Source organism: Calypte anna, chromosome 7 (assembly GCF_003957555.1).
Source record: "Calypte anna isolate BGI_N300 chromosome 7, bCalAnn1_v1.p, whole genome shotgun sequence".
NCBI classification, from domain to species: Eukaryota; Metazoa; Chordata; class Aves; order Apodiformes; family Trochilidae; genus Calypte; species Calypte anna.
In genome coordinates, this window is record NC_044253.1 from 25,400,231 (window position 1) to 25,422,973 (window position 22,743).

At 36.6% G+C, this 22,743-nt stretch overlaps 1 protein-coding gene across 1 annotated transcript in view; it reads left to right on the forward strand.

The window, feature by feature from the left end:
* NBEAL1 (neurobeachin like 1) overlaps positions 1-22,743 on the forward strand; it is a 76,811-nt gene that overhangs the window by 14,952 nt on the left and 39,116 nt on the right. Inside the window, exons 4-16 of the mRNA XM_030454002.1 lie at positions 4,551-4,712; positions 5,998-6,079; positions 6,265-6,392; positions 8,127-8,209; positions 10,422-10,507; positions 11,473-11,779; positions 12,720-12,826; positions 14,806-14,892; positions 16,312-16,395; positions 17,838-17,936; positions 18,033-18,613; positions 20,824-20,956; positions 21,515-21,634. Coding sequence (XP_030309862.1) covers positions 4,551-4,712; positions 5,998-6,079; positions 6,265-6,392; positions 8,127-8,209; positions 10,422-10,507; positions 11,473-11,779; positions 12,720-12,826; positions 14,806-14,892; positions 16,312-16,395; positions 17,838-17,936; positions 18,033-18,613; positions 20,824-20,956; positions 21,515-21,634 — 2,059 coding nt within the window. The remainder of the gene's footprint in view (positions 1-4,550; positions 4,713-5,997; positions 6,080-6,264; positions 6,393-8,126; positions 8,210-10,421; positions 10,508-11,472; positions 11,780-12,719; positions 12,827-14,805; positions 14,893-16,311; positions 16,396-17,837; positions 17,937-18,032; positions 18,614-20,823; positions 20,957-21,514; positions 21,635-22,743) is intronic.

The window sequence follows — 22,743 nt, forward strand, 5'->3', positions numbered from 1 at the left end:
TTTCTGTGCAGTGTTAAAAATTCATCCTAATGTGCTTAGTTGAGGAAAAAAAATTATCCTTTGACAAAGTTATTTTCAATACACTATTGAATATTGAAACCTGAAGTGGCAAAGAAGAATGTCTTGGTACTTTGGGTGTTTTAAGTGTGTTCTGCTTTATGTGTGTTCATGGTTTTTGGATCTGGGTTATTTTTACTGCAACATAGCAAAAGATGAAAAATAAACATGAATCATAGAATCGTGAAGCTTATTGTACAGACCAATAGCAGCATCTTCATTGTGCTAAATGATGGTTTTGTGAGCACAAACCCACTATTTTTCTGAGATTAGTGACAGGATTAGCAATTTAGTCTGGAAGAATAGGCATATGTGGATTTAGGCTCATCTGTGTACAGATGTAGAGAAAACATAGCAAAACACCACCGAGATGAAGACAGAGCATTCCTGTGCTTTGATGGCTGGATTAAAAATTACACTGTTTGAGAACAGACATTAGAATTAGAAAACATTATTAACCAATTACAGTTTCTGCTCTTATTTGCATTTGTGAAATAATCAGACATGTGCAAAGTGGCATATTTCTGAGGTTTCTCAGTTTATATTTGTAGGCATTTACATGGTGGAACTGATGCTACTGAGCCTGCAGAAAAGAACAAGTAGGTCAGTGAGGAGCCACCAAATGCTGATTGCCAGTGACTCTTCCTTTGGGGCCATAGGACCTTGTGGACTCAATTTTTTTTTTTTTTTACTGGAATTACTTATTAAATAACTAGTTCTGATGTTTGGTCTTGAAAATAATATATGATGCTAGCTAAAAAAAGAAACTGAGTGGATTTTTTCCCCCCCCCCCCCTTATATAAATCTTGGTATGCTTTATTGCTGTATGCCTGAAAGACCTTGTGTACAGAAAGGCAAATACCAGGAAATAAAGAGAAACTGTGTAGGGAGAAGAAAACCTGTACAGATCGTTGGACTCAAATTACCTTCTGGAAGACATGCATGAAGTTTTGTATCAATGTAAAGCACCAGTTAAGAAATGTAATTCTTAGTGGTTTGTGTTTGGTTTTGGTTTTTTTTCCCTGGAAAGAAGGACAGTTATTTGGCACTGTGACTTACTGGTGTAACTGGCAAGAGTATTTATTTATTCTACAAACTGAAATATATAACTTCCTGAAATCTGCTCTGTACATCTGAAAGATGCTGTATAGTGCAGAATTAGGAAATCTCAAAATAGGGAGGGTGAGTGTATCCAGTCATAGGATGTCGCTACTGTGTAAGTAGAGCTTATACAGTTAAAAAGCTTATAGAGCTACAGTTCTACCTCCATCTTTGTGGATCTACCCTATATTTTTAAGTGAAATTGTTCAATAATGATGTTTACAATTATTTTCCTGGAATGGTGAAAACAGGAGTGCTGATGATGTTGAGCATTGAGCGCAAAGGATTAGTGCACCTGTCCTTTCCCTAAAAACATCTGTTTCTCTCATATGTGATATGTGTTATTTAAGTTTATTGTGGAAAGGATAAAACCAGTTGGTAGGAGGTTTTTTCTTTCCACTGAAAAAACTGTAATTTTGTTTAATATTTCTAGAAATAGCTAAGGCCTCTGCACAGTGTTGTCATACTCTTTTCCTGCTTTTGGTTTGATTGACCTCAAACAAAGGAACTTAAAGGACACTCATGTAAAGAACCACAGAATTTGTATTTTCGTAACTTAGCGACTTCAAAGCCACATTAAAACGATGCAGGAATTGTGACAGAAATGCTGTCACGTGGTTTCGTGGTTGTTGAAATGTAAAGCCTGGTTTTTTTATAGCACTTTCTTCCAAAGTGTGTAGCAGTAGCACAGGAGCTGTTGAAAGCCCCAGTGTGTGAGTTGAGCTGTAATTAGTGAATACAATTTGAAGACTACTTTTACTTCCTTTCAATCACCTGAGATGGCATTAACAATTATTATTACTAATTACAATGGTCCAATACCTAAAGAGGGTCTACAAAGAAGATGGAGACTCCCTATTAACAAGGAGTCACATGGACAAGACAAGGGGCAATGGGCACAAGCTGCTTCTGTTCAGCACAAGAAGAAAATTTTTTACTATTGAGGACAGTCAGACATTGGAATGGTCTCCCAGGGGAAGTGGTGGATTCCCCCACTCTGGAAGGATTAAAGTCTCAGCTTGTTGATGTGCTGGGACATATATTAACAATATTAGAAAGGTTGGACAGAATGATCCTTGAGGTCCCTTCCAATCTCACATTCAATGATTTTATGATTCAGTTTTTATTGTGGCATAACTCTGTTCACATAATGCAAGAAAACTGTAAATAAAGAGAGCCCAAATGTATCAAGGCCTTCCTCATATTTTTGAGGAAGGGTACCAGCAGAAAAATAAGAATATCAGTTAGAATATGTGTTTTGAGATGTTTTTTTTCTATTTTTGCTTCCTTTTGGAATGCTTAGTTTATACAGCTAGTCTGGTTGTGAAAAATTGGCTCTACATGTCTACAAATTTAACTTTTGATTTTTGAGGTGATATAGCAGTAATTTGCTCTGGACTGAAAAGAAGTTTGATTATTTATAAATGTTTATGTATCTTCATATGCTCTGTGCTATACTCAATTTGAGAAATCCTGATCAGTATCCCATGTGCCAGTTTTCTATAAAGCAGTAAATTCTCATGGGTTGTGCAGTAGCCCAGGCAGGCATCTGCTGCAGAGAAAACATTCTTTGGGGCGTAACACATAAAGAGTGTGCTGTTTGCTTTCTTGTAAAGCATTTTATGAGCTTACTGAAAATGACTTGTTGGCTATTTCAGGGAATTTACTTCTGGATATATGATTTCAGCTGCCAAAAATTACGGCCTTCCTAATACAGAGATGGTGAATTTTCAGATCATGAGGAGCCACACTTAAGTCCCAGAGGGTGTGGATCTGCTGTCATCTTGAGGGGTGAAGCTGCTATCAGAGCTTCTATGGCAGCTGTCTATGACAGTTGCTGTCACTTTCGTGGTTAGTGCCTTGATCAGTTTAGAGCAAAGTGCTATAAAATTTTTGTTAAAAAGTTTTGAACCCCTAGAAATTCTGAATCCCGGGATCTAAAAACCAAATCGTACAATGCTGTGAAGAGGCAATGGAATAAACAGTATTTGGTCCTCTGTATACATTCAGGTAACACCTCTTGTCTAGGACGTAGGAGCTTGTCCCTTTTATTTGTGACAAATATAGACCATGTAGGTCTTGGTTTTTTACTGTGTCTCTTTTAAATTGGGTCTCTGTTTTTCCCTTCTATATAGGCTTACTTTTCAACTTCAGAAGGCAAACAATGTGCTGTTCCCAGATTCCCTCCCTTAATCAGTATCATAGTTCTAGGTGTCAGTCCTTGCATTTCTCAGCACTTTTTAATGCTTATTCTTACACAGATGTATGTAGCAAATTTTGTATTAGTGATGTTTTGAGCTAGCTGAATTTTCTCTTGCTAGTGTCTTCCTGTGTACAGTTCCTGGACAATGTGTCAGGGTAAACAGCTGAGACCAAAGGCAAACTGCTTTTAGCGACAGTGGATAAACAGCCTTTATCCCAGGCAATGTTCTAACATATTTATATATTCTACAGTGTTGCCAAAATGGATTTCTATATAGCTATTCCTAGAACATTGGCTTAGCTGTTTATTTGTGATATTATTATTATTATTATTATTATTATTATTATTATTATTATTATTATTATTATTATTTTCCTTGGTTCTCACTGGTATGTTTCCAAGAATGTTTTGGTTTAGCAAAAGCAACAGGCAATAATACCTAATGTTCTTCAGGGCCATGTCTGGTCTTGGTAGGTCTGTTACATTTAACACCAACACAACAGTCTTTGTCTCCTAAAAATAACAAGGTAACAGAAAAGAACTATTTCCTTGGGTTAATGATATCCAGAAAGTAATGAGGATGGGTCAGCTTTTCATGCAAAATCAAAGTATTGAGTCAGGTGGATTTTTGAGAGCTCCCTTTCCTGTACATTCAGAGCCTGATCTTCAAGTTTTCCTTTGTTTAGTCTTGCTGTGAACAACTTTCTTTATGTATTGAATCTTATTCTGCATGGCTTTTTTGTGATTCATGCAAGAAAGGTTTACTGTGGATGAATACCAAGTGGGCTTCAATAACTATTTAATACTGGCATCTTATTTGGACATTTCTAACCTTCTGCAGAAAGTTGAAATGTTCCTTTTGTGTTTATCATGTTTCTTTCCACTGTGGCTGCCCCTTTTCTTATTCAGGGATTTCACATGCCAGCCATTTACCTACTGAAGATCATATCGTTTCTCTGTGGCAATTGGTCCCGAATGGGACAAGATAGCAGATGAGATGTATAGGAAAGAAACAATTTATTGTAAATAACAAAAGATCTGAAAAGCCAGGCTAAAAAGTTATAAATTAGATTATGTGAGTGTGAGGATGTTAGGGTAGCAGAACAAGGTGTCCTGTGCAGGATGTGAAAGTCATTAGTAAGATGTCACTTGCATGCTTCACTGGTTTGTGTGTGAATTTTCTCTTCAGGGTGGATGACGTTCCTCCAGGAATATCCCTGCTTCCTGATAACATTCTTCAGGTCCTCAGGCTCCAGCTGCTACAATGTGTCCAGAAAATGTCAGATGGCCTGGAAGAGCAGCAGCAGGCTCTGTCACTTTTACTTGTGAAATTTTTTATCATCCTTTGCAGGTATTTCTTCTGATTATTACCTCAGCAAGGCTATTGGTTTTTTTTAAGGAATCTTCATGCATAAATATGGATTTAATGTCACAAATAATGTGATTTTACTCTTTCCAGCAAAAGCAGAGAGGTACCATTTATTACAATCTTCAAAGTAAAGGAAGAGGAAACAGGAGAGAGAAGGGAGCAATGCTGTCATCTTAGCATTAATATTTGCCACAAGAATTGGAATAGAAGGGGATTAGATACTAAATAACTTGTAGTTATGTAAGAAATATCTATGGGAATTCAAGATACAGTGTACCAGATATAAGACATAATTTTAAAGGAAAGGGCCCAGTCTAAGAAGGGTTGGATATGAAATAACTTAAGTCAGAGAAGTGTAAAGAAAGAAGTTTCACATTGTTTACAGACATATAATTCCATGAACAACTTAGGAAAATTACTTCATGCACTATTATTGTAACTGGCTTCCTTCTGAAACTTACCTGTATTTTGTAACTTTGTAAATTAAGCAGAAAAATATAGGGAATCTATTATAATCTAAAAATATAATAGGGAATCTAGCAGTGGTGGGGAGTTTTTGGTTTTTATTTTGTCATTTGGTGCTCCTAACCCTTCAAACAATACAAAGGTTTGCAGGGCAGTATTTCAGTGTCCTGAAACAGTGAATACAAGCTGAGTAAATGGTGGTAATGGCTTTCTGAATTAATAACTGTTCCCAATCTTATTTGATAGCTCGGGAGTTCTCCTTATGTCATCACTTCAGTTTCTGTTCTTTGTTACTTGTCCTCAAGACTGAGAAATAATATGCATGCTAGTTACTTGTTGCTGATGATTTCTTTATGTTCTTTAGATATTTGTTTTCTTTGTGAGAATTTAAAGTAGATAAATGATTTGAGGTAATATGCTTGTTAAAGTTTTAGAAAGTGTATGTGCTAGGAATGTGGGAGAAGTGGGGGTTATTATCTGTGTTATCAGATGCCATTTCTGAACTTTCTATTTAAACTGTCCTGGGAATCTTCTTAACCTTGAAACCCCAAATTCCAGATAAAATTTGCCTTACAGCAAAGTGACTTGGACTTTTCATTTACTTCCCGTGAAAAGAAAACATGTGAGCTTGTTGCTGTGACAGAAATAAACTTTTGAGTACACGCAGTCTTTTGGAGAGTATTTTTGAAATGCTGATACACTTTTGTATGATTACAGACAGAATACTAAAATAGACATTGTTTGAACTATCCTCCAGTGGTGCACTGTGTACATTTCTGTGGTTTTTATGTTGTCTTCATAGAAATTTGGCTAATGTGGAGGAGATTGGGATGTGTTCATACATTAACCATGTTATCACCATGACTACGTTATACATTCAACAGGTATGTGGTTAACAATTCCCATCTGTTATTTCTGCCATTTGATACTTCCTGCTTATGTTACCTGCTTTGTCAGTAATAGTGCTCTGCAAGGAAAAAATTGTGAGGTCAGACCTGTTCTGGAGCAGATAAAAATTAATTTTCAATTTCTAGAAATCTTCTGACCATGGCTTCCTGTTTTTCCTCAGTTAAAAAGCAAAACAAAAGAAAAAGAAGTTGCAGATCAAACCCCCATAGAAGAGTTTGTGAGACACGCACTGGCTTTTTGTGAAAGTCTCTACGATCCTTATCGAAACTGGAGGCAGAGAATTGCAGGGTATGTGTGAACTAGGACAGCATTATAAATAGTATGGTTTATAATAACTTCAGATAAGCAATATTTAAGGTTTCTGTCAGAAGTACTGCTGCCTGATGTCAATCAAAAATAAAAAGTAGCTATATGTGTATCCTTCTCGTGTGGCATTTTACAACTGTCTGAATTTGTAGCCTTTAGCATTTGATTTTATACTGTGTTTTAGCTTTTGTTCCCCCCTCAAAGACAGACTTTTGAGAAATAATTGAGAATAATTTTAATGAAATAGCTGTTGTGTCAAAACAATTATCATGAAGCAGATGTGCTTAAAACTGAACTTCACTGCCACTGAAGTTGTAGGAATACTAATATATCCTGTTCCCTATAGGAGAAACCTGAGTTGTGAGGCTTTTTGAAATGCAGGGAGAGTGGAGAACCAGGAAATGGACTTCCCAAGAAGCTCAGTTGCTGTCATTCTAGGCACAGGCTGTGTTCTTTGAAGCAGCTTGTGATTCCACTTGTGCTGTAGCTGGCTTTTATGAGACCTCCTGTAATTTTCTATGAGCTCTTTTCATGTATATTTTGCCCTTATTACCTCCAAATTAATTACCATAATATTAAATGCACACAGCCTTATACAATAACAGTGGTTCTCTCCTGTTGTTTGCTCTGTAATTCTGAGCAGCTTTTCCTTTAGGTCCTCAATTTTATTTGTACCAGGACCATTTTGGCATGTATCAAATAGTGACCCTATGCATGCAAATAACTAAAAGCATAGAAAGATTGCATCTCGTGTTATGTAGTCTTGGGAAACCTCATTATCATGGAATGTTTTGAATTGGAAGGGTAGAATTCTCAGTAACAGCTTGAACCATTGTGCACAAGGTTTTAAGGAGCATATGGAGATCCCAGCCTGTAGTAATTTCATGCTAAAGTCCCCCTTTCTGCAGCAGAGCATGATACCAGTTCTCCCATCTGACCTGCCAGTGTACTGCTAAGCTGTTTGCAGATTTACTGTAGCTAATGGCAGCATTTCTCATGGTATCTTAGGTGGAGTATAAGTACTCAAAATCAGTGAATTTACAACCAGGGAAGGTACAGAATTTGGCAATGAATATAATCACCCCACAAAAGAGTGTTACGCTTTCTGAAACTGGATATTATTTAAATACCTTTTTTAAATTATGATGTTTTTACTGGCAGTCTGGAAGTTTAAAACAAATTTAAATTTAAGACTATATAAAGAGATGTTTGTTTGTAACTGTCTTTCAAGCCAAAATGGAATGGGGTAAGCTGACTTGGTAGAATTGAGCAAAAGAGTATTTTGAAGGGCACAGTGTAGATACATTGCATCTTTGAAAAGAAGTTCATTGGTGTATCAGTAGAATTATATTAGCTTAATGTGATGGTTCTCCCCCCAGTGAACTCATGGTAATGTTTTGTGCCCATTTCAAATTGCATAAAGAAATTTGCCAGTCTAGGTTGTGGCTTAGTTACCGTAAACAAGGACTAAATGGTTTGGTCTTTTTAATGTGTGTTTTAATTTAAACTAAACCATATTATAAAAAATTAAGGTATATCTAGGAGCAGAACAGTAATACAAGATTAGATGTGATTTTTTTTTTTTTCATCCTAGAGGCAAATATAACTTCTGATTTTATTTTTCTCTTTTCTGTTATGAAGCCACATGCTAGTAAGTCGGTGATAAACAAAGGTATATGTAATTTCTTTGGTGTGCCTTTTTTAATGTAATTGCAGACGTTTCCTTAGTGCAGTTGAAAAGAGCAGACAGAAGTACAAACCAGCTTCCCTCACTGTTGAGTTTGTCCCTTTCTTCTACCGTAAGTATTACCAACAGTATGTTTAAAATAGTCATCTGGGGAGGACAAGTTCCTTTCCCCTAAGGATGTCTGATGAATGTAAAAGCCCCTTACTTGCTTTCTCAGGCTGAATGAAGTGGGTTGCTTTGTTTGCTTGGTTTTTGTTCTGATCATCACCATCTTGCCATTCTTACTCATCTTTGAAAGCCTGGATTTTTTCAAACTCTCAGTGCCAGCATGGTTTAATATGGTTGGTTCTGTGAATTGCCAACTTTCCCATTAATTGGGGTACATTATAGTGATTGCACGGAAGTTCTCTGTAACAACTGTGGTGATAACTCGAAAGGCAAAAATAATCACTGGAATGTGTTAATGTATTTTTGTCTCTTAATATAAATTAACAGCTAGAAAGAAGGAAACTGGGCTGTCCATCTAGCAAGTGCTCCTTGGACTCCATTTTGGGAAAGTGCTCTGTTTTGTCTCTAGTTAAGTCATTAAATATCATGATGGCTACTTTGGAATTTCTGTGTTCTTACCATTACAGATTAGAAAAAAAGGACTTATCTGGCCATGATCTGTACTTAAATCTTGGAAAGGTAGCTAGTTTGCCAGTTTAGCACACCAAAGTGGTTCACTCTGGTGTCAGCAAATACCAAGAGAATGGGAGCAGCAGGATATGCTAGAAGGGTGGGGGGTATAAGTGAAATCAGCCCTTTTTGTAAGTATTTGTTAACACAGCTTTTATTGAAAATAAAAAAGGAAGGTTTTGTTCCTAGAGTGGTAGCATGTATCAATTTTATTTCTCTAGGTTTGAGTCACATAGACCTCCTGTTCTTTGAGATTCCCTCTCTGTGTGTGTAAAATAGTTTATTTGCAAAAAAGACCAAAAAGCTGACACCAGTAAAATGCCATTGTCATTGTGCCAGAGCACTGGAAACCCACTCTAGAGGCCACCTCTGAGGAATGTCACCTGGAAGTTCTCTTCTCCCTTTGGTTACTCCTAAATCCCTTAAATATTATATATATACTGTGGCTGAGCTACAAGCCTGCTAGTTAGCTGGCAGATACTCATCTGCTGGTTGGCCAACTGGTAGGAAAGACAGAACAAAGAATTGCTGAGCACGTGCTTTAGATGTTCTGCTGTGGCAGCACTAATTTGGGGCTTTTTTTTGGTCTATTCAGACCAATGATTTATTCACAATTTGCCAGATACTACTCTTTTGAATTTGTCCAAGGTTGTCCCAAAGATTCAGAGGTTCAAGGGAGTCATAGGACTAGCAGACTAACAGTGTGATTATCCTCTAAGCCTTGTTTCTATGAAGACCAGATTTTAAAAATAGCTGTGCAATTTTATTGTAAAACAGCCTTATACCTTCAATATATAGTCAGAAAACTTATTGGCCCATAATTGGTAATTTTCTTAAAGGCTTATTATTATTATTTTTATTGAATTCTTGCATGTTCAATTTCTCTTTTTTGTTTAAAATCTCAGTTTTTACAAACCTATGTCATTATGAATTCTATCTTATAAAGTTATTGGAAGTTTTATGATGGTTAATTTCTAATAACATAATCACTTATAGTTTGTTGCAGTGACTTTGAGTCTACTGTTATTGCATCTATTGCTAAGAAAATTTCCTGAGGCTGTTCATAACTAATTTATATCAGATACACTATTAAAAGGCATGCAGGATAATTGGTTTTAAGGAGACTGCTGCTAGAAAGGTTACAGACTCACACAGGCTTCCCTGGGCTTTAAAAGTTTGACTTCTAAAAGGCGCAAGCTGAGGAACTGTTTTTCTGAGCTACCTGCACTACATATGATACTGGACCTTCTGTGTTAATACTGCTTTAACCTTTGTCATACTTGCTTGTGTGTTGGCATGTCCTTCTGTTTCTTCCTAGTATGGACAAATTTGGCTCATTTTATATTATGGATCAGATTGACAGTTGTGGTATGCCTGTAATTCTGTCAGCTTGCATGAAATGTTTTATGCAAGCCAAAGGTCTGGCCTTGTGAATTCCTGATGAATGTGGTCATGTTATGTTACTTTGGTAATGCTAGAATTGATGTCTTTTTGTTTCATTTATGTAAAAGAAAATGGATATTATATAGTTGATTTTTTTCTTATTTTGTTTGGTTTGTTTGCTTTTTTTATTTTGTTTGCTTTTTTATTTTGGTTGTTGGGGTCTTTTATTTATATATTTACTCCAATTTATTTACTCCAATCAGAATGCTTTCAAGAAAGTGAACATCTCAAGGAAAGCCTAAAATGTTGCCTCATACATCTCTTTGGAGCTATTGTGGCTGGTGGTCAGGTAAGAAAGGATCTTCTATACTCCTTCCAGCTGCTGAAGCCTCCCAACACCTGTGCATTATTTAAGGCTTATAAATATTCCATAATTCATTAATGAGAAGAATTTATTATTGACTGTGAATTGTTTGTCTTATGAGGTCTTTCTGTGCAATAGTATTGAAGTGCTAAAAGTTGGGTCTTGCTTTCAAGTAAAAGTAGAAATTTGTTGTTTAAAATAACTGCACTTTGTCTGAACTTAGAGTAATATTTTCATACCATAAAGAAAAAAAATGGGGTAACTAGATTAGGAGTTTCCACTTGCCAAAATGTAAGTTTTATACCAACACATGAAATTTTGGAAGAAAGTTGTTTCAGTGAGAGGCACAGTTATAGCTGGGAAGCTTTTTAAAAACTTTGAAAGAAAGTGAAGAAAAAGGGGATCTTCACCATCAGCAAAGGCAACATCCCATCTCTTGGCTGACTTCTGTAATATGCTACTTAGTCTGGTCACAAGCAAATAGATACTTCTGATAATCCGAAAGAGACAGCATTTAAAAACATTGCCAGCAAAGCCAAGCACTGTTCCACCAGGGACACTGAGCATGATGAGCAGCATAATGATTTAAAATGAAAATTTAAGTGAAGGTTTATCTAGAATTAGCAGTTTATCAAGGCTTTTTTCAAGCCTTTTATCAAGGCAATTTTACAAGAATTTTGTAACATGCATTTAAATAATATTTCCATCTCCCTATAAGTGGTTTTTTTTTTAGAAAAAGAAAGCTTAGTTAAGTGAATAAAAGGGGATACATTTCATCTGTATCCATCAATATAATTCAACTAGACTGTTTCATATTTATTTAAAAATTATAGGGCATTAACAGAGATAATATCCTATGTTGTCCTATTTAGATAATTTAGACTGCTGGTTTGAAGGTTTGATTTTATTTATTTATTATTATTTCCTTAATCGCTTCCCTTTGCTTTCAGAGAAATGCTCTTCAAGCAGTATCTCCTGCCACCATGGAAGTCTTGATGCGTGTTTTAGCAGACTGTGACAACTGGGATGACAGGAATCCTGAGGAAGTGAGCAGGAAGGCAGAGCTGACTCTGAAGTGCTTGACAGAAGTTGTCCACATCCTTCTAACCAGCAGCTCTGACCAGCGGCAGGTGGAGACGAGCACAATATTGGAGAATTATTTCAAACTGCTTAATTCAGACTGCTCAGCTTTACCTAATCCAAGGCAATGCAGGCAGTGGGAGAGCAGGTTCATAGCTCTGCAGGTCCAAATGCTGAGTGAGTACCCAATTGTGCAACACCTTTAAATATCTCCTGGTAATAAGAGCAAGTAATGATAACTCATATAATGGAATGCTCTACCAAATAATATTCACTTGGTAAGCAATTTAAAACATTTCTTCATTGACATTACATGAATTCTTGTTTAATGATTCACTACAAAAAGAACCAGAAGAAACTATATTGGGTAGCTACCAGTTAACCAGAATGTCAAGGTCCATGGACTGCCAGTCTCCATTAAAAAAAAACAAAACCAAGACAACTACACAACTTTTGCTAGGTAACTTCTCATCATCACCTTAATAATTGCAGAATAGGATGGGTCTGTAATAAAATATCCGTGTGGCAGCTGTTTTGTGATAGTTTGCTTTTCAAATGGCATTATTGTTAAACACTGTCCAAAAGTGGTTTGAAGCAGTTTGGTTTAAGTTATTGGGTCAGAATTCAGGATTTGGAATTTTTTCCACTTCGGTGTTCAGAATGGGAAAAAGAAATAAAGGTATTTCTTTTCCCAAACTTCCAAGAAAACTTAAGAATAGTACTGAGACAATGAAAAATGCTCACAGTATAAGGCTACTGTAGAATGCAGACTTGCTTGATGAGGAAGCAAGTTTTTGTGTGCTTTAAATAAAAGCCTTGCTGCTTAGGTACAAACATCTGTGACTTTAAACAGCCTCAAAGCAATCAAAGATATGTAGTAGCTAAATTTTTCTCTAGGTACAGTAGGTTACATGATAATTTTTAAAGCATCAAAGTGTTCAGCTTTTGGCCTAGTGCTTTGTGCTTAAAACGTACATAATTCTTGATCAGAGGATTCACAGCATATACTTTGTTGTATAGTTATTTGCTCATCCTTACTATGGAATATGCAGAAAAAATGCTCGATGGATCTGGGAAGTGTTTCATCTTTGATGCCAGTTCTGTTTTAATTTTACAGATACCATCACAGCCATGTTAGACTGCACAGATAGGCCTGTTCTGCAGGCAATTTTCCTTAACAGTAACTGCTTTGAGCATCTCATTCGACTGTTGCAGAACTGCAAGGTAAGCTTTCCCTTACCAGCATATTTTTAATAAAACCTCTCTTGTAATATTGCAGGTGTAATTTATATCTTCCTTCTGAATTTCATAGTGGCTACATACTGGAAGGAAAAAATTGAAAGGGTTGTGGCCAATAAAGGTCTGAAAGATCTAAGTTGTTCTAATTTTTTTTTTTTTTCCAAATGAAATAGAGGTATTTCTTGTCTGCCTTGCTGTTAGAGCAGTGAATGCTTATTTTGAGTTCTAAGTGAGTACCTTTAGAGATCCTGCTCAGTCTCTAAAATCTGTTATGGTCGCTACTGAAATAAATTTTCCCCCCTTCCTTTTTTCTTTCTATTTGTTGGTTGCTTTGTTTTGGGGTTTTTTTTCATTCTCTTATTGGTTTGCTAGGAAGTCATTTGCAACTGATGCCAGATGGAGGTCTGAATTCTAATTTCAGAGGCATAATTTTCCGTTTTAAGAAACCTTGCTGGTGTGCCTTTGTAAGTGCTTCAAAATACTGGAGTTCTGTGCAGTTGACACAAAAACTTGGGCTTCAGGCTGTTACCAATGTTCTTTGTTCTTCTCCCTCTACATAGGATTTAGTGTTAACACAGTAGCTGTTGTGTTTTCACCTCAATCTCAGGTGATTATTATTTGCAAGCTACTGGCTTACACTGGTTCTAGGTATTTTTCCCTGGGCAAAGAATTGATAGATACGATGTAACTGTATGGAATATTTTGTTTCTGTTTTTGTGAGATGGTGGTGTAGCTCTTCTAATGCATGATAATTTAATACTGGCTGAAATATGCAATTTAATTAAAATCCATTTAGGTTTTTGATTAGGATGTTTTTTCAGTACAGTGATGTATTAAAAACAAATGTATGCGGATTGTATCTTAAATGTATTTGTAATCAGTGCCAAGATGCCAACTGCCTTGAAGTGTTCTGAATACCATTTGCATTTTTTTTTTAATCTCCTCCTGAAAACACATTGTTTGACCTTTTCATTCTCCTTTCATTGGGAATTATTTTTGTCCTGACCTTGTACTCCAAGAAATTTCTTTTTTAGTACCATCTTAAATCATCAAGCAGTCTGCTGTTTACCTGTTTATGGAGACTCTGGCTGTATTCCTGCTTTCATATAAACAAGTGGTGAAGTTTAGAAAAGCAGGAACAGCTACTCTTTTTTAACAGCATGCTCCTTTTATTTTTATTCTGCCTAGATATGTCATAAAATACATTCTTTTCTGATGGTCTCATTACTGGTCTGCATATTACTGTGACCGATTTGATATCAGTGTTGCCAGTTTGCTGCCTAGTGAGTTTTTTAACCTTTCACAGTCAAAATACAAGGATGGAAAATGATGAGAGGGTGGGGGCTGGGAAGGTGTTGTATACTGATGTTTTCCAATATACATATCTGTTATTTTTCAAAGCCAAATAGCAAAGATTAATTTAGCTGTGGAATTAGGCTTTCTCCTTAGTAGCTGGGAGTCGAGACCCTAGTTCTAGATCGTTTTTCTTTATTTATGAAAATCATGCTATTGGATTCACCAGCATGTTGTGTAAAGCACAGTTCTGCAGCTCTGCAGATATCAGGAGAGTCCAGACATATGTCTGATACTCAGGAAACTATCTGCAGCAGATTTGACCTTCAAGAAGTTGTGGTGCATACTGTAAATCAAATCACAGTTACTAAGCCAGTGACCAGTGTAAGTTCCACCTAGATCTGTTGCCTTGTCTCAGCAATTACATATTCTAATTTAATTCTGGGGCTGGAAAAAATGCAATTACTACTTAGTAAAAATACAATGTAATCTTCAGTATTGTAGTAATTAACAGAACACTAACATTGGTGGAGGATTGTGTCTCACCAGTGTGAGAACTTTTTTCTTTTTCCTGGTGTGTGAAATACAAGTCCAAGGCAGCTCCACAGGACTGGCTGTGGGTAACTGTTTAATGCAATTATTTCCATTATTCTTGTCTCTGTTTCTAACAGCTGTTTTTAAATGCTAACAATAAAGTGGCAGACAAGAGTGAGAAAGACCTTGCCAACAAATTACTGACAGAAATGAATGAGGACCAGGTACCTACCTAACCTGTATTTTGCTTCAGTTGAAGTCAAGCCACAATCACAGAAAAATTGGTTCCTGTGCTTCACCTTAACCATCCTCTTTAAACCTTCTGCAGCAACGTGAATTTGTGTTGCTGCACACATCAGTATTTCCTGTCTCTGGAAAACAATTTTTCTGAATAACAGGTTGAATTAAGCTGCATTTTTGTTCATCTGCTTTCAAACACAGATATTTGCAATAAACTGAGCCTCAAATATACTTTTTTTAAGGAAAAGGTGAAGTACACGAATGGAATCCCAATGAATTCTATCATCCTGGTAGTGATTTTTTTTCCCCTTCCTTTCCTGTTTTCTCCTTCTCTATCTCAGCACTATGGTATTTTGGATTCTTGGGCCTTGTTTGTGAATCTCAATGGTTGTATTTGGTGTCCTGATTCTTTGCTTGTCATCAAGAGCAGATATTCACAAAACAATGGACAGGCTGAATCAGGGAGGTGGGAATAGCCTGTTGCTTTATTTTCCTGAGATATGGTAGAAAGTATCAATTGACAAATGTATTTTATAGTAGAATCATTTGTTCTAATTAATTTTTTTTTAAGCTAAATACATTGTTATGGTAATCTACAAATAGTCAATCTAATTGCTTTGGCTTTTTTTAGAAGCTCAGTATGACATTCTAAATGTGTGTAAACGTTTCTTCACATCTAATATTGTCTTATGATTCTTGACATCTCCTTTTCAAATTGTCTGATATGCACACAATATTTCAGAGAAGATGAAACAGAATGTTTGTCTGCACAGTTTTGCTAATTAAGGTTACAGATGGATGCTAAATAGTGCTCCAACATTTTTGTTCTTAAAACCAACATAGAAATAGCAGTATAAACAAGAATTAGAGGGTAAAAAAACCAGCCAACCCTTGAAAGATAACTTAAACTGGAAAAAGACATGTTGGTCAAGGTGATGAGTCTATGGGTTGAGGCAGCCACCTTACTCTGCTGATGTGACTTACCTTCCAATTTGTGTGTGTTTTCCATTGGTATGTAGGGATTTGGATGGAAAAGACAACTGCAAATTCCTGATTGTTCATTAGTACACACACACACACATACTGCAAGAGATTTCCTGATTTGTTTTCCTCCCTCCCCCTTGAGGTTATCCACTAGCTGCATGAGGGAAACCTGCTTGTTTATCAGAATATCTGAACTGCAAAGTGTCTTGTGAAAGCTTCTCTCCTCTTGAAGTATGTGGCTAATTGTCTGGTACATTATTCTGTGTAGGCTGTGGGGTGATGAAAACTTGACTGATGGAGAATTTGGAAGCATGTTAACAAACTCTTGGTGTCTCTCCAGCCAGGAGGGCAAAGTATAGATTTTGGAGCTGAACTGTCTTTGTGCATTTGTATATAACTTCTTCACCTACTACTTTCAGGTGTTTCAGGGACATCTGGACTGCCTGGCAGTGTCAACCATTCAAGCTCTCACAGCAGTAATGCATAGGTCTCCAGCTGCTAAGGTAACAGTACATATGAAAAGGACTGTTTGCAATAGGCTTCTTGAACTTGTTTTCAGTTTTCGTGCACAATATCTTGATAAATCTTGCTAATGGAGATGACCAGATTGTGGTCACCCATTCCTGCCAGATAGGAACAGCTGATTAGCATCCCTTGTCCCTCTATATTATGTCTAATGGCTTGACACTGAGCTATCTTTCTATCAGAACTGGCAGATAAGAGTGTTAATGACAGTTATATCCTTTGTAAAGGATGTTACTTGTCCTATGAACACATGGGGTTGATCTAATGGGTATTTGCAGGAGTTTTCAGGCAGGAGTTTGTGTTGTACTTTTATCATTACTTTAAATTAATCAAGGACTATGTTGGGGTCTAAATGGTGATCTTGCCATTTCCCTGCCCTTCCTTTTCAGTTATTCTTGTAGTTTAGATTGATAGATTGTGGTTAGTTTGTGAATCTGCCTGGAAGCTAAACCCACAGAAAAATAGTGTAATATTCTCAGATAACAGAGTTCATTAGATTCACACTGTGACTGACTGATTCCCTAGTCTTGGCACAGAGAAAGGGATGTGGCTCAACTGGAGGCTAAAGAAAGAGCCAGAGCCATCTGATTTGGTTGCTATTTGCAGTACAGACTGAGTGTGGATCTACAGGGTCAGATATGCTCTTCCAGAGCGCTACTCAGAGTGCTTATTTCTGTACTGACTCTGTGTAGTGTTGTATGTTGGGGGTTGAGATTGGCTGTAATTTACAAAGGCTCAGTAAAGTTTTCAGTTGTATTTCCACTGCAGTATGTATTTTTTTCTTTGCATATTTACTTAAGCAGTCATCTCTCTCCTGCTGACAGACTTGTCCTTAAAAAAAAAAAAAAGCCTTTATTTCAATGGAAGCTACAGTATTTAATTCCAACTTGTACTAATTAGACCATAAATCAATGCTACAGTTGGCATTTTTATGCTTGCTTAGGTTTTTTTTCTTTATATAAAATCAATTAGTTTTCAGAAAAATTTCCTTGGAACACTTTTGTAATCTTTGAAATATTTAGGATGGATGGTTTTTAATCAAGCTAGTTTAAGAAAATATTTCTCTCAAAAATTAATGAAAATATATGAGTAATCAAATATCTCTGTGTAAGCATTTTATGCTGTAGATTGTATTGAAAAATAAAGCTATTAGTATTTTCTGATAGAATTAACATTGTGATTATACCAAAATGGTAATGTTCTTATAGAGGTATATAACTTTGTTCTATTGTTTATCTGCAAGCTGTAGTGTGTTCCTTTTCACATGCAGCATGCTAGAGATAGCACAATGGATATATTGGAGATTTCTAGCCTGTAAAATGTTATTCTTGAATTCTAATTATTTTCTATCTATAATTGTGTGCAGTAGGTGAGCAATTGGCGTTTCATTTATTAGTGAGACTGGTATTTTTATCCACAGGAGGTCTTCAAGGAGAGGATTGGTTATACTCACATATTTGAGGTACTGAAATCACTGGGTCAACCTTCACGAGCACTGCTGGAAGAGCTGATGAACATGGTGAGCTTTACCTGCTTTGAATGCTTAAATCTTTTCAACAGTACTTCTAGCCCTGTTTGATTGTATTTCACATTAGAGTTCCCTGCTGTTTTTCAGGCTGTTGAAGGTGACCACATGGCTGTTGGGATATTGGGCATTAGCAATGTCCATCCCTTATTGCTGCTTCTCCAGTGGCTTCCAGAGCTGGAGTCCCACGACCTCCAGATTTTCGTCTCGGACTGGTTGAGGCGAATCTGCTGCATTAACAGGCAGAGCCGTGCTACCTGTGTCAATGCAAACATGGTCATCCTTATCATTGAGACACTCAGCTCCCACTCCGTGCTCCATTCTACTTGTGCAGAGAACCTGATCGCCCTTCTGGGCTCTTTGGGGAGCCAGTCAATGGGCTCAGAAGAACTGCTTCAACTAATAAGGCTTCTGAGGACTGAGGAACCCAAACAAGCCCACCCTTATGTTGTTCCAGTGATGAGAGCCATTCTAGCAATGGCTCGGAAACAGGGCATGGCTACTGCCTTGCAGTATTTCAACTTGTACCACAGCATGGCTGGAATTACTGTTCCATCAATTCATAAGTGGCCAGGCTCTGCATTTTCTTTCAATGCTTGGCTCTGCCTTGACCAGGACCAGGTGGACCCTAACACAACCAGCAAAACTGGCAAGAGGAAGCAACTCTATAGGTATAGTTACTATAACTACTTCCAACAGCACAAATCTAGATCATCTGTTCCTTATGGCATATGGTACTGTCTTATATATGGTAATTTGCTTATGTTCATAGAATGCAATATATAGTGCTTAGTTTGGGAAAAGGAGCAGTTTCTTCTATCACCAGAGCCAGGCTGTGTTACAGAAAACGTGTTACAGAAATGTAGCTTCTGTGTTACAATGCTTTCTTGTCTACAGTTTTAGTATCTGTAACTCAAAGTTCTGTTAAGGTTTAGAGCTTAAACAAAAAACCAAACCAAAACAAAACAAAAAAAAGCAACCAACCAACCAACCAAAAAAAACCCAAAAAACCCAAACCAAACAAATAAAAAAAAAACAAAACCCAAACAAACCAAAACCAAAAACCAAACCAAAACAAAAGAACAAAAAACCCAAACAAAAAACCAAAGCAAAAGAAACCCAAAACTCTACATCAAAACAGGCCAGACTTTTCACTGCTTTTTCCTGTAATTAAATGTTTTCTATATGAGAGTGCAATGAAAAGAACACCTTCATTTGCTTAAATAGTAGACATTGAAATGGATGCTTCTTGGTGCAGTTTAACTTTCTGGCCACCAACAGCAGCAAACAAAATGCAGAATGGGGGTAGACTAGTTGAAGGATCTCTCACTCACTTCAGTCCATTTTACTGCACTACAGCTTCAGAGGAAATGGTGGTGAATACAATTCAAGTTTTAACAGAATTAGTATTTTCCAAACCCTGGGGTCTGAATGTTACATCTGTTTAGTAATAACCCTGGAGGCAGGTGGAAAAGCCCTTTCTCGAGTAGCACACCCCAGTGAAGGGTGCCATGTGATGAAGTGCCACAAGACTGCTTCCAGGGTTTGTCTGTGTGTCCCACTGAAGATCTTAAGTAGGCTGTAGTTCTAGAAAACGTGTACAATTGCACCAAAAAGTCAAACACCATGAGTGAATTTCAATGTGGTGATATAAGACCAATGCCTTTGTGGCTTTCTATCATTTTATGTACAATTTTAAAGACATTTAGTTTTGGGAAGCTAGAACAATAGTTTTTTAATGCAAAAAAACCTGTTTATTCCAGTTTCAGTTTGGGATGTTAAGCACACAACTGGATTAAAATAATTAAAATTTATTTACCTGCTATATTTTAGTATTTAATTGTTAGACAGGTTATGTCTATTGAGGTTGTCTATGGTATTCATGTTGTGTATTTGTTTTATATTGTTAGATGCAGATATCTGATAGTACAGTAGCTAATGCATCCACTTGCAATAATGGTGCCTAAAGGTATAGCAGCTTTTGACAGAAGTTCACAATTTATATACAATTTTTTTGTATTCAAATGCTTAAAAAATGAAAGGCTTCTCAAGTCAAACCTGTGCTTGCAGGGCTTATGTATGGTAGCTGCTTATAGATGTTTTTCTTCAGTATGTGAGTGAAATATTTAATATTTAATAGATATTTAAGGATTATTATGTTTACATTTTGCACTAAGCTAAGGTTCTTAATTGTAGATAATAATGGATAAAAAATAATCGATGACACTGTCTTGTTGAATGGTTTTAATGTAGATTTGTCTATAAAACTGAAGACTGAGCTTTCTGCATTTTCTGGAGGATTTATTCCTTGTGCTGATTTGACTTTTAAAATAAATAAAATCTTTGTATACAGTTCTATGATGCGAAGCAGGTGAAGTGGAGAGCTGTAACAGTAGTGCCACAAATCTTCAGGCAATTTTGGCCGCTTAAGCAAGGGCTGATGGACACAATTTAAAAGATTCGATTAAAATGAATCAATTAAAGTGAATTAACAGCACTGATTGCAGGCCAGTCGCTTCTTTATTACAATATTGTAGCTTCCAGAGACTGCTTTGAGCAGGACTTTTTAACAGAACCAGCCTAAGCTGCATGGGTCAAACTGAAGCATTACTTGTTGGGACTGAGTTTCTGTTTTCATGTAAAAGATGGGTGGCTCCAAGCTGCTTTGTGGATCACCTTTGGCCTGCATGCCCTGTGCCTTGAGATCCCTCACTTTAGGCAGTTCTTGGTTCTTTTTGAATGAGAGTAACAGCCAATAAAATAGTAACTATGAAACCAGAGAGAAATGGCTTCAGTTGGTTCTCTCCTTAATGAATGTGCTGTTGGGTGATTTCCAATAGTTCTGATGAAGTCAGTCCTTGATTGTGTGTTTTTTCTGTAGCTTTTTTACAGGAAGTGGTGTGGGTTTTGAAGCATTTATTACATACTCTGGGGTATTGGTGGTTGCAGTTTGCACGAAGAGGGAGTATGCAACAGTGATGCTGCCTGACCATTGTTTTTTTGACTCTCTCTGGGTAAGATCTGATACTGAAAACCACTTTGCTTGGGATAGTTCCATAGTCTAAGAAGTTCTAAATAATTCATTACATAAGAACAAATCTAATTGTAATTATTCAAGCAATTTCCATGTAGATTAGAGGTTGATTGAGCTAAATTCCTATATTATCAGGCCTTTGTTATCGTTAAGATGGTTACAGCATTGTGCTTAGAGATTTTTTTAACACACAGATTTTTTATTTTTTAAGATGAAATTACACCAAGCATAGGTTGCTGTGGTGGTATGTGAATGCATAAAATATGCTACTGTGTTTCTACCTTGTCCTTTCCTATTCCTATACTTAAGGAGTGATGTACATTATCAGGAAAGAACTCTATCTCTTCCTCTTAAAAAATCTGTCTTAAATGTTTACTTTACAATGGAAGCTGATAGGCACTTCTTGTCATCTTGTTGATGATTTGGATTTATTAAGTGATTTCCTCAGCAGATTAGTAGAGATGAAAGTTAAATATTTCCATACAGTCATTTCACTCTTTTGAAATAATGACTTAATTATTTTGTATTGCTTAACTAGCACAACATAACTATTGTTCACATGCCTGGGAAGAGGCCATTTGGTCAAAGCCTGGTGTACATCTATGTCAATGGACAACAGAAGGTCTCTGCCCCACTTCGGTTCCCTGCCATGAATGAAGTAAGTTCACCTTCTGAGTCATACCCTGTTCTGATGAGCTCTTGTAGAATAATAGCATAGTTGACTTTTTTTTTTAATTTGGAAATTGTGTAAGAGTTTAATATGGTTTAACCTATTGCTAATAAGCATCTATTCAACTTTAGACAATGTCCAGAGAATCAATTTCAAGTATAGCTAACAATTAATGCTTGTTCAGTAATTTCAGTTTAAAATAACAACAAAATACTACCTTGATTAGATTATGGGTTCTCTCTCACAACAGTTACCCAAGCATACTTGATACAATTTATGGGTACACTGTACTACATCACAGCTCTGCCAGGAATACTGGTGCAACAGTACTCAATGAGAAATATTAGCTGCTGGTTTTAGCAGTAACTTTTTTACTTGTATTTTCTGTATGTTCCCTTAATATGCTAATATTACTCCTCCTTTGCTGGATAAGCAGTTTACAGGCAGTTAATTTAACCTTTTGAAATGTGTACACATTCAGCCAAAAAAAACACACTACCCATCAAAATGGGTATGTGCCATGTTTAGTTGTCTTTATAAGCATTGTCCATTATTTTTCTGGAGCAAATCCATTTTAAACTGGGCTACAGCACTGAACATTCTTCCCTCTTTTGTAAGTCTTTTTGGTATTTGTTAAATATGTTGAGCAAACCCTTAGATTGGACAAAGTCATAGCAAAATCAGTATAACACTTCAAAAAAGGGAGTAAATGTAGTTTCCATTGCTAGATAAAACCCTGGATTTTGGCCCATCTGTGGAATAAGCATTTTAAACATGAAGGTAGCTAAAAGCAGGGCAAATAAGCTTCCCATGACAGCATCTATTTGAATGCAGCAACTGATATGAGAAATGTACAATAGCAGATATGCTGAGCCAGTATTTTGGAATTTAATCCAGAAGAGCAGTGTTTGCCATGGAGTCTGGAGCCTCTGCCTCTGTCAGAGGTCACACAGCAGTCGAGGTGACTGAATTGCTCTTAAAAGGGGAAAGGGCTCTCTCTGCTTTTGGGGAAAGTATGTGCTCTTTTTTTTGCTTACTGTCCTGGACTGCGTCTTTTCCAGGACACATGAGAACTTGTTGCTCTTGGTTTAATTTAT